This window comes from Homalodisca vitripennis, chromosome 2, assembly GCF_021130785.1.
Source record: "Homalodisca vitripennis isolate AUS2020 chromosome 2, UT_GWSS_2.1, whole genome shotgun sequence".
NCBI lineage: Eukaryota > Metazoa > Arthropoda > Insecta > Hemiptera > Cicadellidae > Homalodisca > Homalodisca vitripennis.
Genome location: NC_060208.1, coordinates 162,351,251 through 162,366,944, shown reverse-complemented (window position 1 = coordinate 162,366,944; position 15,694 = coordinate 162,351,251). Strand labels below are relative to the sequence as shown.

General features: G+C 32.5%; 1 protein-coding gene across 1 annotated transcript; it reads left to right on the top strand.

The window, feature by feature from the left end:
• The first annotated feature begins 2,548 nt into the window (after positions 1-2,548).
• Positions 2,549-15,694, top strand: LOC124354950 (UDP-glucosyltransferase 2-like). Its single transcript, XM_046805779.1, has 5 exons — positions 2,549-2,700; positions 9,941-10,753; positions 11,368-11,587; positions 13,461-13,680; positions 14,581-15,694. The coding sequence occupies exons 1-5, from the start codon at positions 2,674-2,676 to the stop codon at positions 14,888-14,890; spliced, it is 1,590 nt and encodes a 529-aa protein (XP_046661735.1). The 5' UTR covers positions 2,549-2,673; the 3' UTR covers positions 14,891-15,694.

Here is a 15,694-nt window from a genome sequence, read left to right as displayed (position 1 = left end):
GTTTCTGTAAAAGTAGCAACCCAATATTTCACCCAATACGTAAATTTTAAATTTGTCCTGGCTCTCTTCTTTATGATTTTATAGATTCGCCATTCATTATAATTACTTTTTTATTTGCCTTTTTTGCTTTTTTTAGTAGATGAAATGAAATGAAATGAAAAATGTCTTCATTGAATACAACATAAAACATATTAAATTGGCGAGGTTAGGACTATTAAGACCTCTCTTACACCTAACCATAAATTAATAAACTATACTATTACTGTAAAGCAAGAGCCACAATACAGTTTACTATTTTACATTCAAAAATTATAATCTTTATTTATATAAAGTAATAAAATGAAATAAAGGTTCTCTATGAAACTAACAATAAATAAATAGAATAAAACTTGCAAGGAAATTAACAGACATTCACCCATCACCATTCATACAAAAGCCATCGTCCCATACCCTATGCCACGATATCGTCAACCCGACGAGGCCCTGAACAGATGGTCGCTAAGCACCCCCCGAAACCGTTCCCGACTACGAATACCTCTGATATGATCCGGGAGATTATTCCAGAGTCGACAAGCAGAGACTGTGAATGATTTACTGTAAATAGAAGATCTATGAAGAGGAATAGATAACAGAGAGGCTCCACGTCGAGTATTCCAATTGCTTGTTTCAGAAATGAAAGAAAAGCGTTCAGACAGATAGGAAGGGGAATAATCGTTATACAAAATAGAGTGTAACATGCTAAGAATGTGGATGGAAAATGTGGCACGGAAATTAAGAAAGCACATAATTATAATATATAATATTGATTAACTGTTTTTGGGACCTTTATTAACGGATCATTTATAAATGTTTTAAGCAATCTTTGATTATACTGGTACAAACCACAAATAAGTGAATTTACAAAACGTTTGAGAGGAGGGTTTTCGTTAAATTCCAGATACTCGTAAATACTGGAAAATCATTAATATTATTAGTTTGATATTTAAGTAATAGCATGTATTTAAGTACTTATATACTCGTAGAATGTAAAATACATAGCCACTGGTAGGAAATTTAGCATAAACAAATTTGTTATGCATAGTATAAATTTTGTTTCTGACATTTTGAACATACTATATATATTAAGACAAACTTAAGTTTGTAACAATTACAAACTTAAAGTAAAATTTAATACTTTCATATTAAATATTTAACCCAGAACTATTAAATATTAAAAATTTGTTACATTAAAAACGCTATAAAAAGTAATTCTGGAAGAAAAATGACTGACATGGATGCATTATCAGAAAAATAATGCATTACAACCCCGAATACATAATTTAAGGACATTTCAGTCAGTGTGTTGAAATGAAACAAACATCTTATTAAAGAACGATTACAATTGTGTTAGTTTAAATAAGGCATTAAATGAGAGTATTAAGAGAAAAGGTTTGAGATTTATTGAAGACAACGTTTGTAAATAATTATTTACTTCAAACATTTTATTGAACAAGTATTCTTTTGATAATTAAACTTATTTTGAGGCATATGCAATTTGTTCGCAATGCGAACTAAAAGCAAAATCTAAATCACATGGATATTCATTTACCGATTCTAAGTAATGCAGTGTATTGGAACATTAACGTAATGAAAAGTAGCGCCTTCAAAATGTTTGAGATTTCTACAATATAAATCCAATGAGCAAGTTGCGTCGTACGTCTACGCAGGCGTTAATTGTTTAATTTCTCACAACACAAAATAATTACGTTCAAATAGATTTCTTTCTTTTCTAATTGCAAGTAATTTCAGACAGTTTAATTACTGCACGTTTGTGAATAAGTATGTACTACAAGGTATTTTATTGAACAAATATGCTTTTGATAATTACACTTATTTTGACGCTTAACAATTTGTTTGTAAAGTGTCTATTCGATAGGTCTGTCTATTCCACATAGGTAATTTATTTTTGGACTTCCCAAGAAAATTTAATAATTGCACACTTGCGCATGCTCATATGTCTTCCTTATATCTGAATCATCTTATTACCTGTCATGGAACTGTAGTACAAATAATGAAATATATATTTAATATTCTAATTTTGTTAGAAACGTAGTCAAGTGAGGTTTAGGTATTGGGGTTATTTCAACCCCGCCTTCATGAGGTTGCACATTAGCGTCCAAAATACATTGGTAAAAATAATAATAAGTCATCTAGTTGGCGTAATTTAAAATTATGGGGTTGGGGTTGGCAAAATGTTCATATATGGGGTGTATATAATGTTATGTTAAACCCCCTTGCTTTTTGAACCAGTTCACATCCTTACTATTGTTTTTAATTTTTATCAGTGGATTATCTACAGATTTGAATGGTGCCAAAATGGCCACACGATTGTCTATTATGTGATTAATTCGTAAGGTCGGATATAGTGCGTACTGTTGATGAATCCCTTGACGAGTTTTTACAAGTCATTCTAAATATGCCTCAAGTTTTGTAAATCGTAATGTAAAGCATTTGAGTAAAACCTGTCAGCCTAAACATGTTAGCAGTTGTAAAACTAATAGACACATTTCTCCATAGTTTGGGATGTGACCAGGTTGGCAACTCTGACCTGGAATCTTGGTCCGCTGATAAAGCGGTTTGAGTCTGACAACCTTTGACCCGTCCTAGTAAGTGAAGTAGATTACTGCTCAGTCAATGGTTCAAACCTCTGCCCTCTACAATGTAAGTACCAATATTCTGTATATGCTTTCGCATTTAGATTAGATAATGATAATGATTTACATCTTTTTCAATTTAATGCTTTTATCTACTTACTTTTTATACAGGTTAGGTCTAATTAATATTGATGTTAAGCCCACAGGCGGTGCATGTATGTTCAAATTTTGTTTGAGTAAAAATACCTGGCTGAGTAATACGATTTCTGAATCAAATTATGATATATTTTGGGAATACAGATTGTATAAAATACTTTTTCTAGCGACACAGTGTTGCATAACGAGATTATGTGAGGCACTTATATACAGATTACGCAGGATTCAGACTATCTACTTCCACCTAGATTGATTGATTGATGGTTATTAAGCGTATTGTATTATTGTAATTAATATATGATTTGTTTTGAATATATTTTATGGTTTATTACTATCGAGTATAATAATTATTTAATAGACAACACGCTTGATATGTGAAATAATATAAATTGAGACAGTGTATCATTATACTGAAGTTCATACAAGTTTATTAGAAATCCACTAGTTTAGTTTTTAAAGTGTGTATTTGTATTTGTTTAATAGTCAGGCTTAATAAAGATTTGTAGACCCATTAAATATTGTTCTAATAATATTACATAATATCTTTCTTGCTTTATAAATTATGTACAGGGAATCCAAACACAACATAAATAGTGACACTGTGTAAATCATTCTCTGTTTATAATGTATCCCAAAAAACTTGTTTAATAGAGGTCATATTAGATATTATACAATTTATATTATTAGTTCAAATTTTTCACAAAATATTTGACCAAAAAAATCTGTTTATGACAGCTGACGAATTTAGTAATTTTACTTATTCCTTATATTTGTATCCAAAATAATACTACATAAAGTATTTACAGAACTTTGGCTCATCACATGTCATAATAAATTTATCTTTTAATTATATTTTTGTTTGTAAATTACATACACAAGGTAAGAGTATGCCACACCACGACTCGCATAGCAGGCTTCGCTAAGTTTGCATGCAAAATTTCGAACCTATATCTAGTTCTCTCGATGTCCTGCTGACAGACACAGACGTACAATCATACATAAAAGATATGTTTATAGGCAAGCAAAAGAGGAATTGAGTTAAGCTTCAATGATGCTCATCCAAATTCTTGGACATGCACCATCATAGAACTCATTCTTGTAATAATAATAATAATAATTATATTTGTATTGTGTCAAACAATATACGTCGTATTACAATAGTCCATTTCGTTAATAATCTTAAAATTTTCAGTCATACGGGTCACAGAAGTCACACCCAAACATAAAAGATCTATTCAGGTTCATTCAATCGAATTCTATCCAACTAGCTCATGTCAGTGTGTACATGGGCCTCCCAGTTTTGTGCCATAAACGCGTTTATGGTATAAAATGCTTCTGCAATCAGAACGTGTTTTAGACGAGCTTTAAATGCCTTTGGGATTTTGGGATTGGATCGAATTTGGTAAAATGTTGACAGATTGAACTCCTGCCTGTGAAGACAAGATCTCATGAACCACCGTTCAGAGTTTCACAGACCGGTAGTTAACCCTGATCCTAGTTTCGTAGGAGTGAACGTAACTGTCTTTTGTGTAATTCGCGTTTCGATTTGAAAAAAGATGAATGTTTCCAGTATGTAGAGGCAAGGGTAATGTCAATAGTTTCAAACTTTTGAATGCTGGGTTGCACGATTCTCTCTTTTACAGTTTAGCGATTGTTCGAACTGTTTTTTTTAAAATATTTTTTTATACTCTTGGAAAGTTTACGTTTGAGCAAACTCCTTACAAAACCAACCCTTAAGAGAGCTGTATGAAATGTTGTATATGTAAAAATGAAGTTTCATGTAAAAGTCGAAATATATCAATATCTTTCTCTAGATACCTTGCCACATGATACATTCCCATTTATGTTCTGTAAGTTATGTTTTATAGCAGTGTTCAAATAATACAATTTCCGGTAGGCTAGCGGGGGCACAACATCCCAAGGGTGCGCTCAAATCAAATCAAGTCAAATCTTGTCACCGAATTTAAATATTCATCAGCCAATTATATTTTCTTTTTGCTCTATGAATAAAAGTGTAATTTTTTAATATCTCAAATAATTGTATAAAACCACTGTCTCGTTGTTATCTTGGTTCCTTATGAGACCAATGTCAGAAATGTTCACTAACGAACTCAGTGTCGCTAATATAGAAATTAATCTTTTAATTTACAATTGAAATTGTAGGCCAGTTCGTATTCGAAACATTTTGCGGATAGACAGACAGAAAAAATGACATTTTATATCCCCTCAATTAATGAGCTTCCCTAAAACTCAGCGAATAAAATATTATGAATTTTATATATTATTTTCTAAAATATTCTCCTCGGCTATAGACTCAATTTCTTTCAAAGTACCCAAAAATGCGAACATCGGAAATAATGCAAGTGCATTTGAAAATTGGTATAATGCAATCTTGAAGTGTCTCGTATAATAGAAGTCTCTGTAGATGGGAAACGAACTGGGCAAGTATTGTAAATACAACTGTTGTATTTCTCACAGAATATCGCAATCACGTTTAATGGGCAATGTTAAAGTAAGCTAAGTTGTTTATAATTGGGGCGTTTACATGTATTTTATTGCGTCAATATCAGGTGATAAACGGGCGAAATGAGAGATAGGTGTTAACCATTTGGTGTAATTAGCAACGTGCTTCTAGATGTGTGAGACTTGTGGGGAAACTCCACGCAATTAACAAAATAATTTAATAATAAATTATCATTAGTTATTATAGGAAATGTTTGATTAGTTTACTCACTTTAATAGTTATAAATTAGTGCACTAAGGAAACTAATTTCTGTTGCGATTAGGACACCAAGCTTTATGCTACAAAAATACAATCTGAAAAAAGGCAAATTTAAATAATAACACAATTATAAACAAAATGTAGAATTATCAGTTTAAATTGGCTTGTTAAAATATAGGCTATAAGTTATTCCTGATAAGAAACGTATATTTTGTTTATAACAATGTTAACAGTTAGACGAGAATCTCTATTTGTATTTTTACTTTTTGTAACGACGATCTACTTACTATGCTTGAATGACGCTCAGCCAAACCCATGGAGTGACGTAAATCATGTTGTCGGTATTGAAATGAAGGTCCATGAAAATTTAAAACTTTAGGTCAGTACGTTCTTGAGATATCGTATGGATTTTTCCAGTTCTTAGAATGGTAAGCTTCGCTAACCCTCAGCCAATTACCATTAGCAATATATAAAAAGTAAATAGTTTTGTCATATCTGTTCTCCAATTTATATTTTCCTAGCAGTTACCCGCTGCTTCGCACGCAATTACGTAAGTTTTGCACTTCTGGTTCAAGTGAATTATATTTCGGACGCGAGTGCTGAGTTTGCCTTCTTTCCACGATCAAGACAATATTATAAAAAGTGTATATTTAATGGTCATTGTAATTTACTCAGAACTTAATTATATATATATATATATATATATATATATATATATTCACAGATATGAGAAGCCTACTTTTGTAAAATACAACAAATTTTGAAAATATAAAATATTTAATTTAATAAAATGAAAAATATTTTTAATATTTTACAACATTTATTGATGCAATTGTTAGGCTACATTTGTTGAAAAGCACAGTCCTGCGAACTTTAATCTAGCATAGTCCTTGCCCAATGCCCACTGCTTCAAAGGGAGTCAAATTATGATCATCTTATGTTTTATATGATACTTACCTAATTGCTGAAATCTAAAACGGGTTGAACAAAAATGGTTATTCCTTATAGAATGTACTCACTATAAATGTAAAAAAATTTAAAGTAACAAACAATGCTTACACAGAACAGTCGATTACATTAGACATGCTCTTTTAATCAATATTTCACAACTTTAGAGACCAGGATGGGATTTTCCCTACCAGTGGGCGTAACTCGGAGGGATTTTCGAAATACGATTATCCCTATACGCCTATATACATCCTTGGGACCGTATGAATGTCCTCAGTACAATCGGTTGAGTAGATTATGCGTGAAACTAAAAGAAACAAAACAAGCACTTTCGCATTTATAATATGATTATTGATTAGAAATTACCACATATATTCAGTTCAATGTGTCTTATGATTCAGACTTGATTGTGCGTGAGTATTACGTACTATGTTTTGTATTATAGAACGGCCTGATAAAGTATTGCAGTTCTAACTAATAGTATGTAGGTTACACTTGAATTAATACATATGGCGTTAACCTCCAAATACTGTCAAGGTAGGCGTGATTCACGTACGTTTCTGCAAGGCACGAAAATTAGTGTTTTCTCTCACAACAAAGAAAGTCGTACATCATTAAAAGTTCAACCTACTGTTTCGCGTTATCAACTCAAGGTTGCAAAGTGAAGCCCAACTCGTCATTTTATGGTTTTACTTAATTAATGCCACCTTCGTTAGTACTTTTCAGTATTATAAGGCGAATAATTGTGAAATAGATAGTAAATGTTCCACAAATATTAACGATAGGCACTGATTAAATTTTATAAGACGTAATGAGGTATGTTCATTGTTCAAGGAGTGCAGTAGACAACCAATTGTTACAGCCACGTGTTTTACTTCACATTTTAGAACTTAAATGACAATTATTATAATAGTTATTGACAAGTTATTAGTTATATAACTCAATAATTACAAGAAAAAGAAATTATCAATTTTTGTTACACTTGCTGTGAATATTTACACAACTCGTGGGTTACCACAAATTAATTATTACAACAAAAATATTATAGTACCAGTTAGTTTAATCTGGGATTCATTCACATTTGAAATATTTACGTCAGTGTATATGTAGGCCTCAAGTGTACTTCTTTTTGCATTATGATGGAAATATTCAAACTCATGCATATGTATTTTAAGGTCGGAGCAGTTATATACAGAATAATAGAACCTTAATTAAGTAATGAACTTATTCCTGTTTAAACTTTTGTACTTCAATAAGTCCGAGCCGTATAATTAAAGTTGTGAATATAGAAAGACAAGACTTATGTTTCGGTTTTGAATATTGCTGCTTCATGTCTGAGTATGTAACTAATTATTCAATACGCCTTTTTACACTAATATTTACACAACATACAGAAGTACAGTTTTAGTAATAATATTTAACTTTTATTATTAAATAATAGAAGACGTTATATATAAAACGATACAACTATATAATTTTCTAATACCCAATACATCTCAACAAGTTAATATTTTACTTAGTGAATTCTTGGGAAGTTCTTTATAAAAATGATAAACAAGATGATCTTACCATAGATTATATATTTTGCTTACAAGGAAAGCCCAACAATTCTTAAAAAAATCACATCGTATTTGTCATTTGTCTTTGGCCACAAAACAAATAGATTGTTTTCTCTTTTTCAGGGAAAATTTCAAAAATTACAATTAATGGTTGGATATGCAATGAGAAAGATTATAACACATTCCCATACGTAAGGACAGACCGCGTATCAAATATTTTAACAACTTTAAGCATATCTACCAAGTTTATAGTTTTAAACAACACACACACATTTCTGTAAGTCTTTGTTTGTCAACAAAAGTTATAACAGCAACTTTCTTTGACATTGTGCCATCAAATTCTGCAAAATGGGGCACTTTAAACTTTTTAAAATAGATTAATGCCAATAACGACCTACTATAAATTACAACTTGACTATATTTGTAGTCATAAGGATTGTATTGAAATCACTCGCGGATATATAATAATATACAGAGATAATTATGAACAGACATTCAACGTTTTGATGGATCGTAATAACAAAAAAAATCTATTATACATCTATTGTGCAGTCCACATGATAATAGTGTATTGTGCATCTGGAACACTCCTTATCTCTCAAAATCCAGCGGCTAAGAGTGTTGCCAGTTTTACATGTATAGAAAATTACTGATCCGTCTCAACATGTCTAAACAAATGTTGCGATAAAAACATTTATATGTTTTGCAGACAACATGTGCGGTATATGACCGCACATGTTGTCGGTCCATATATAGCTGGAACAGCTATTACGTGTATCAGCTGTTCCAGCTATACACGTAATCAGCTGTTCCAGCTATACACGTAATAGCTGGAACAGCTGATGGGAAGCAGCGAAATGGCAACACCGCCTTAATGCGAACTGCACTAGTAGGTTGCATCGCTAGAAGTCAACTTGTTTGTTTACAGTGAGGAATGGTGGAAATACAGTACTTTAAATTGCCGAAAGACACTTACTTCGAGTAATGAAGAAGCTTATCATATTCATAATTTTCAGCTGAGGTATCAAAAACAGCTGTTGGTTAGTAAAAAAATGTGTGTGTAGTAAAAAAATAATAATGTGTCACGTTATCGCACAGATATATTCACTTCAAAGACCTTGTTCATATATCAAACACTATTATTTAGCAGTATGATAAAATATCTATTTTAAAGTCCGTAACATTTGTTTTAGATGCGCAAAACTGAGAGTATGTATATAGTGTGTTACTATGCAAAAAACTTAACGTTTTAATTGTGTTTTTTGTGTAATAAAATATCATTGCTAGTAGCATGGTGCAAATTTGTCTTTTGATCTTAAGGGAGTGGAATAATTTTGGTTGGGATTGTTTTGATTAAATTTTTAAACAAAATTCTGGTCACAGGCTTTTAAGATATCTTTTATGAAGAAAGGACAACCATATAACATTTTTATTATTGAAGGAAGCGATTTAGGCATTTTATAATGAATTTAGGAGCATCTCTTAATGAGTCCCATAGAAAAACTGTTGAACATAAGGACATGACATGTTTACAGTATATTTAAAAGACAAACGGATGGAATAATAAATTTTTATTGATAGCAAACTTAACTTTCTTGGAAAAATGTATTACCAGACTTATTACTTAAAAGCATTCTTACTTAATTGTATGATTAGTTAATTGTAAATGTTTGGGCTAGTTTATGGGTCAAAATAAAAACTCTTAGATCGGGATAGCTAACAATGTAACACCTGATAAGTGATATCAGATTAAATGTTATGTGCATTGACGTTAGATTGGTACTTAACTCTTTACATAGTCTGAGCCATTATATAGTAGAGAAAGAAAAATACAGTCTAAACTTTTGGAATACCTTGAAAATGGAATGCTTGTTAGATATTATTTTGTTCTCCAGACTTGTTAAGAATTTATATTTTTTCAGATGCTGATCTCAACTCTGTTGTTGGTTGCACTATTCACCACATCATGTGAAGCTGCCCGCATCTTGGCTCTGCTGCCCTACAACGCCCGCAGTCACTTTATAGTGATGGAGCCTCTCCTCCTGGAGCTACACAAGAGAGGGCACCACCTCACAGTAGTCTCCAGTTTCCCTCAGAAGAAGCCGTTGCAGAACTTCACGGACATCGACCTGTCCTCCGACCTCCCTTCGGCCGTCAGCAGCTACAGCCTTTCTTCTATAAAGGAACAGATGCCTAACGTTTTCCAAACGGTTATTTTTATTACAGAAATCCATTTGGCTAGGTGTGAAACAGTGCTCGCGAATACTAGAGTACAGACGCTTTTAAATGAAAAGTTTGATTTAGTTATAGGAGAAATATTTGGCGCCGACTGTTTCAACTACTTTGCGTACAAACTGAAAGCGCCTCTCATCAGCTGGGTGACCAGTACCGCACTTCCGTGGATGGCGGAACGTACCGGTCTCCCCGACAACCCTTCGTACATTCCTAACTATTTCATGGACTATAGTACGGAGATGAGCATTTTCGAAAGAATGTACAATACGATTACCCTCGTTTACGCTAAATATATCTACTATTTTTGGTCGGAACTTCATTCACATACTTTGGTAGAAAGGGTATTTCGAGAGACGCTGCCTACCATGGAGGAAGTAAATCATCTAACCTCCTTAGTGTTGGTCAACAGCCACTACACCCTCTCGCAAAGTCGACCGTTCACGCCCAACGTGATCGAGGTTGGAGGCATCCACATCAAGGAAGTCCAACCTTTACCCAAGGTAAAATTTATGTAAGTTACCTAAATGTAAGTTAATTGATTAAAAGTTGATTTACAAATATTTATTTTTTATATATCACATTTTTATAACTTCATTATCTATGCAAATTTCTCTACCTAATGTATCATAACCAGTGTTGGTAATCTCTATGGTAGTTTTACAAAGTTTTTAAAACTGTATACTGTAGTAATAATCAAGATGGAAATTTGGGGTTCCCTTTCGAAGACCCGCCACCAAGTCAAATGAGTATTTTAGTTACTAACCTATTTCAACATTAATAAATCAATTTCACACATTTAACCGTAGTGGCTATGTTTACTCCTCCCGTCTAGCCTCCTAAAACCCTACTTCCTCCTTTGTTGGGGATCGATGCACTATAACTTTCAAATGTGCTCCTCACACCAATACCGTAATGTTACGAATTACTGAATGTCAACTTCCTTATACTTCCTCTTTATTCACTTATTCTATACAAAAATTTATTTTACTAAAAATTAAAAACAACAACCAACAGACTGGTACTATTTAACTTATTCCATCTTAGTATAGAAATTTTGAATTATCCAATAGTTATCGTGCCAGTGTTCTTGTATTATCCTGAGCACTTTTTCTAGGACCTGCAAGATCTGTTGGACAGCGCCAAAGACGGTGTGATCTTGTTCAGTTTTGGGTCATTGGTGCGGGTTTCTTCGCTGCCACCTGAGGTGATTCGAATGTTTTTGGATGTGTTCGCCACTCTGCCTCAGAAAGTCATCTTCAAATACGAGGAGGATCTTCCAGACGCTCCTCCCAACGTTATTGTCAGCGCGTGGCTGCCTCAAGCAGACGTCATCGGTTAGTTATCTATTTACCCCCTAAGCAACCGAAAATTTAAGACCAAACTCATTAAGATCCACTGGTACAATCGTTTTCGTAAAACACCGGTAGTATAGGGGTGTATTTGAAGACCCAAATACAAAAAATTGTATAGAAATAATTTTGATATCTTATTACTGATAAGATTAACTCATTTTGATTGTTACATTTTTACATGGTGTTATAAAAGATAGAGGAGGGGAAAATACAATTTATTCTTATTATTGTCAAGTCTTTAAACGAACACAAACATCTTTGTTTGTAATGTGCTCTAAAACTAGTTCCTTCAAAATATGACTATTTTTCCAATTCATCTTATTATTTTTGTTCAAGGTGATTACTTTAAATAATACAACATTTGTCAACCCGATTCCGTAAAACCAACGATAAATACAAAAAGCAATTTGTGCATGGAAGAGTAGTTTTGTGGATTATGTTCTTGTACTTCCCCTACATGTTCATATTCAGTGCTAGACTTGGTTTTCATTATTTTTTCGAGGGTCAAACATAATATATTATTCAGATTTCAATTTCTACCCCAGCTAAATTGCTGATCGAGAAAATAGCGCACTATTAAGCTAGTAATAGTTGTGTGTTGTTCCTTATAGCTAATTATTTATTTGTTGGTGATGATGTATTGCAAAGATTATCACTTAGCTTGAGCTAGTGTATGTTAATATGTATAACTGATTTTGTAATATATTTTTGTGAAATATAATTGACATGACAATTATTTTGTGTTGAACATGTTTTATAATTTCTTTTGAAACGTCGCAAATTTCTAGTAAGAACGATTTAGTGCTAATCAATAACTTGCATATACCTATACAATATCATCATTTACTGATTATGTGTAGCCATTGTAACAGATCTATAAACTTACAGAAAGCCGATGGTTTGTCATGTCACAAGTAGAATCATCACGTGCTCATAAAGTTTGTTCTCCTTTATGATCATAATGTAGGTATAATGTAGGTGCAAACTGACTTCCGATGACGCATTTAACAAATTTTCGGAGAGATATTGTCATTCAAATAAAGGAATCCGATGGTTTTCCCGTTTGAGACTGAAATATTCTGAATTTAGAACAGTAATACTAAAACGGAGATCCTTTGTTGAAAAGATATTTACTCACGTAATCTAAGATTTATCTTGCAAACTAGGCAAGGGTGTCAAATTGTGCTATGCTAGAGTTCGTCGTTTTCAGTCAGCAGTGCGGCAATAGTCAGGGAAGAACCAATGTAAGCTCTGTAATAATATATCCCAGTCTTAATTGAAATCAGAGAAAAAGGATGGAATTTGGATTCTGATGTGATTTTGGAAAGGCAGCGAAAAAGGTATTGGTGGTTTTTACAAGGCAGAATTTTTCCATGACCTGAATGTAAATAAACCTGAATGTACCATGACACTAGCACGGAAATAAAGCGTTATAAAACGAGATAAAGTAACTAAAATGCCAACATTCAAGTGAGATTTCTCTTTTGATGTCAAGAAACACTAAGCTGTGTTCTTAGAAAATGTTTAACGGTTCCCAATCTCGGAAGATGGGATGGAGCACGGAGATGGATGTTTATAATAATAGTCACTACAAACCACTTCGAAGAACATTGTCACCTTACGATATTGGATACACCCATATTAGCGCGGTAAATTCCGAGTTTCCGTAAAAAATAAAGCTAACCTTCGTAAAATTTGGGTTTTTGCACGATCTCGTATACGAGTATATTGGCATGTATTGAAAGTTTGCAAAATACGTTTTTACCTCTTAACAGACCATTAGAGTTATGATTTACATGTTAAAATATCATACTTCATTGTCGCTATCGTTAATCTTACCCACGTGACATTTCAGCTCACCCTAACGTCCGGCTTATCATCACACATTGTGGACTGGCCAGTACGATAGAGGCTACGCACTTTGCCAAACCGATAGTTGCCATCCCCTTCTTCTCCGACCAGTTTCAGAACGCCAAGAATGTGGTGCGTCGAGGCGGAGGCGTTCTGTTAGACATCGACAATCTGTCGCAGAAAGACATCTCTGATGCAATCAAGACAATCCTCAGTGACCCAAGGTGAGAAATATTAAAAACACAACAAATTTTGTTACGTGAAAATAATTCTACAAACGTACGATATTGCAATAGCCAAGCAATTAGAAATATGAATCCAAAATAAAATGCAGTTTAAGATGTATTACTCACAGAGGAAAATATTATTTAGATTTTTAGAAAGGAACAATAATGAATAATAAAGCTGAATAAAAAAATTAACTGAAATAATGATAAGAAATGATTTCTATCATACAATTCAGTAAGCTATAACATAAGTAATAAATATATAAGGAAGTATCACGCCACACCACGTTTCGTTATCAGTCTTGATGAAAAAAGTCATTTCATACTCATTCCCTTATATTTAATGTATTGGTGGCATTAATGATTGTACTGATTTTCTTTATAATATGCCATGTTTGTTATTAAAAATACCAATGTAAAAATATTTGCTAACGGTCAGCCTAATCTTACTTAATCACATTCAATATGGCTTCTACTAACAGTGGTATGACTATGTAAAACGAAACTGATATCCTGGTAAGATACAGGTCCAATCTTAAAAATATTAAATTGCTATCAGTCGCTTTAGGATCTGTCAGCGGGTTTTTACGAAAAAATATGAATTAAAATCAGTTCAACAGTTTCGAAAACATTGGAGGAAATACATAAAACATGATGTAGACACAGGTCGAATTTATGAACTATACAACTTTTTTACTGTTAAAATTATTTTGTCATTTAGGCGTACATAATGTACCCTAAATAAATTGTGGGACGCACACTAAGTGCTACTACTAATTTGTTCAACCATTGTTAGATCTTCTTACAAGGAGGCATCCTCGCAATTAATTAATACGTTTCAAGTACACTATCATCTTTGATTTTCTTAAAATTGTATAATATTGGATTTGATTTTAGCTACTATGAGAATATGAAGCGACTTTCCTACCGCTTTCGGGATCGGCCGATGACGCCGCTGCAGACAGCAGTGTACTGGACAGAGTACGTCATCAGACATCAGGGAGCGCCACACTTGCGGCCGGCCTCTGTCAATATGCCGCTTCACCAGTACTTACTGCTTGATGTTATCGCAGTCCCGACTACAGCGATTCTTGCAGTGTTACTTATATTGTATTTTGTTATATATCTTACTTTCTCAGCAATGTGTGGATCTGCAAAAAGAAATGTGTCAAAACAGAAAGTAAAAAAGAGCAAAAAGGTAAACTGATTGGTGAAGTAAGACGAGATGTACTCTATAACCTTTGTTTGATATTATTTCATTTTTTAAGGAGACTGATAAATAAAATAAAATGTGAACTTTGAACGAAAAGGTTACTGAATAATAAAACCTTATTGTAAACTTTAAGTTTTTTTGCTACCGAAAACCCAATTCATAAAGTCAATTTTTAATATTATCTTTACGTTAGTAGTTTAGAATAGCTGTGTTTTTTCATTAGTTTTGGTGTCAAGAACTTATTAAATAAAGTTTTGAAGGGAAATGCATTTGCGAATATATTTTGACCTTTTAGAAATTAACTACGGCCTCTTAGTTACAATGCCACTAACTTTTCCTGGAAAAATTTAATGAAAATTATTAGGTTAGTTCTGTCTTAAAACGGTAATCTGTATGATCAACTTTGTAGTAGGTTATGTATCCTATTTTGTAGTATATTATATATGCTATAACATGTTTCTCACTTGATTTTTTTAAATCTGATGTTAATTTGAAACATGTATAATATAAGTATAACACATAGATATTAAAAGAGCCTGATATGTGTAATATGTTATGTACTTAACATTTTGTATAATGAATACATAGTTAATTATAATGATAATATTGCTTGGAGTAGTGAATAATATATATTGTTAGTTAATAGTACCGAAATGATATTTGTTAAAAGTGTTCGTTGTAGCATGTGTTTATATAATGTTTGTAATACATCAAAAGGTATTGTTTGTTTGACTGACAATAAATGTGAAAAATGCCAATCACATTTATCAGAAATTAAAGTTTGTTATAAAATATTAA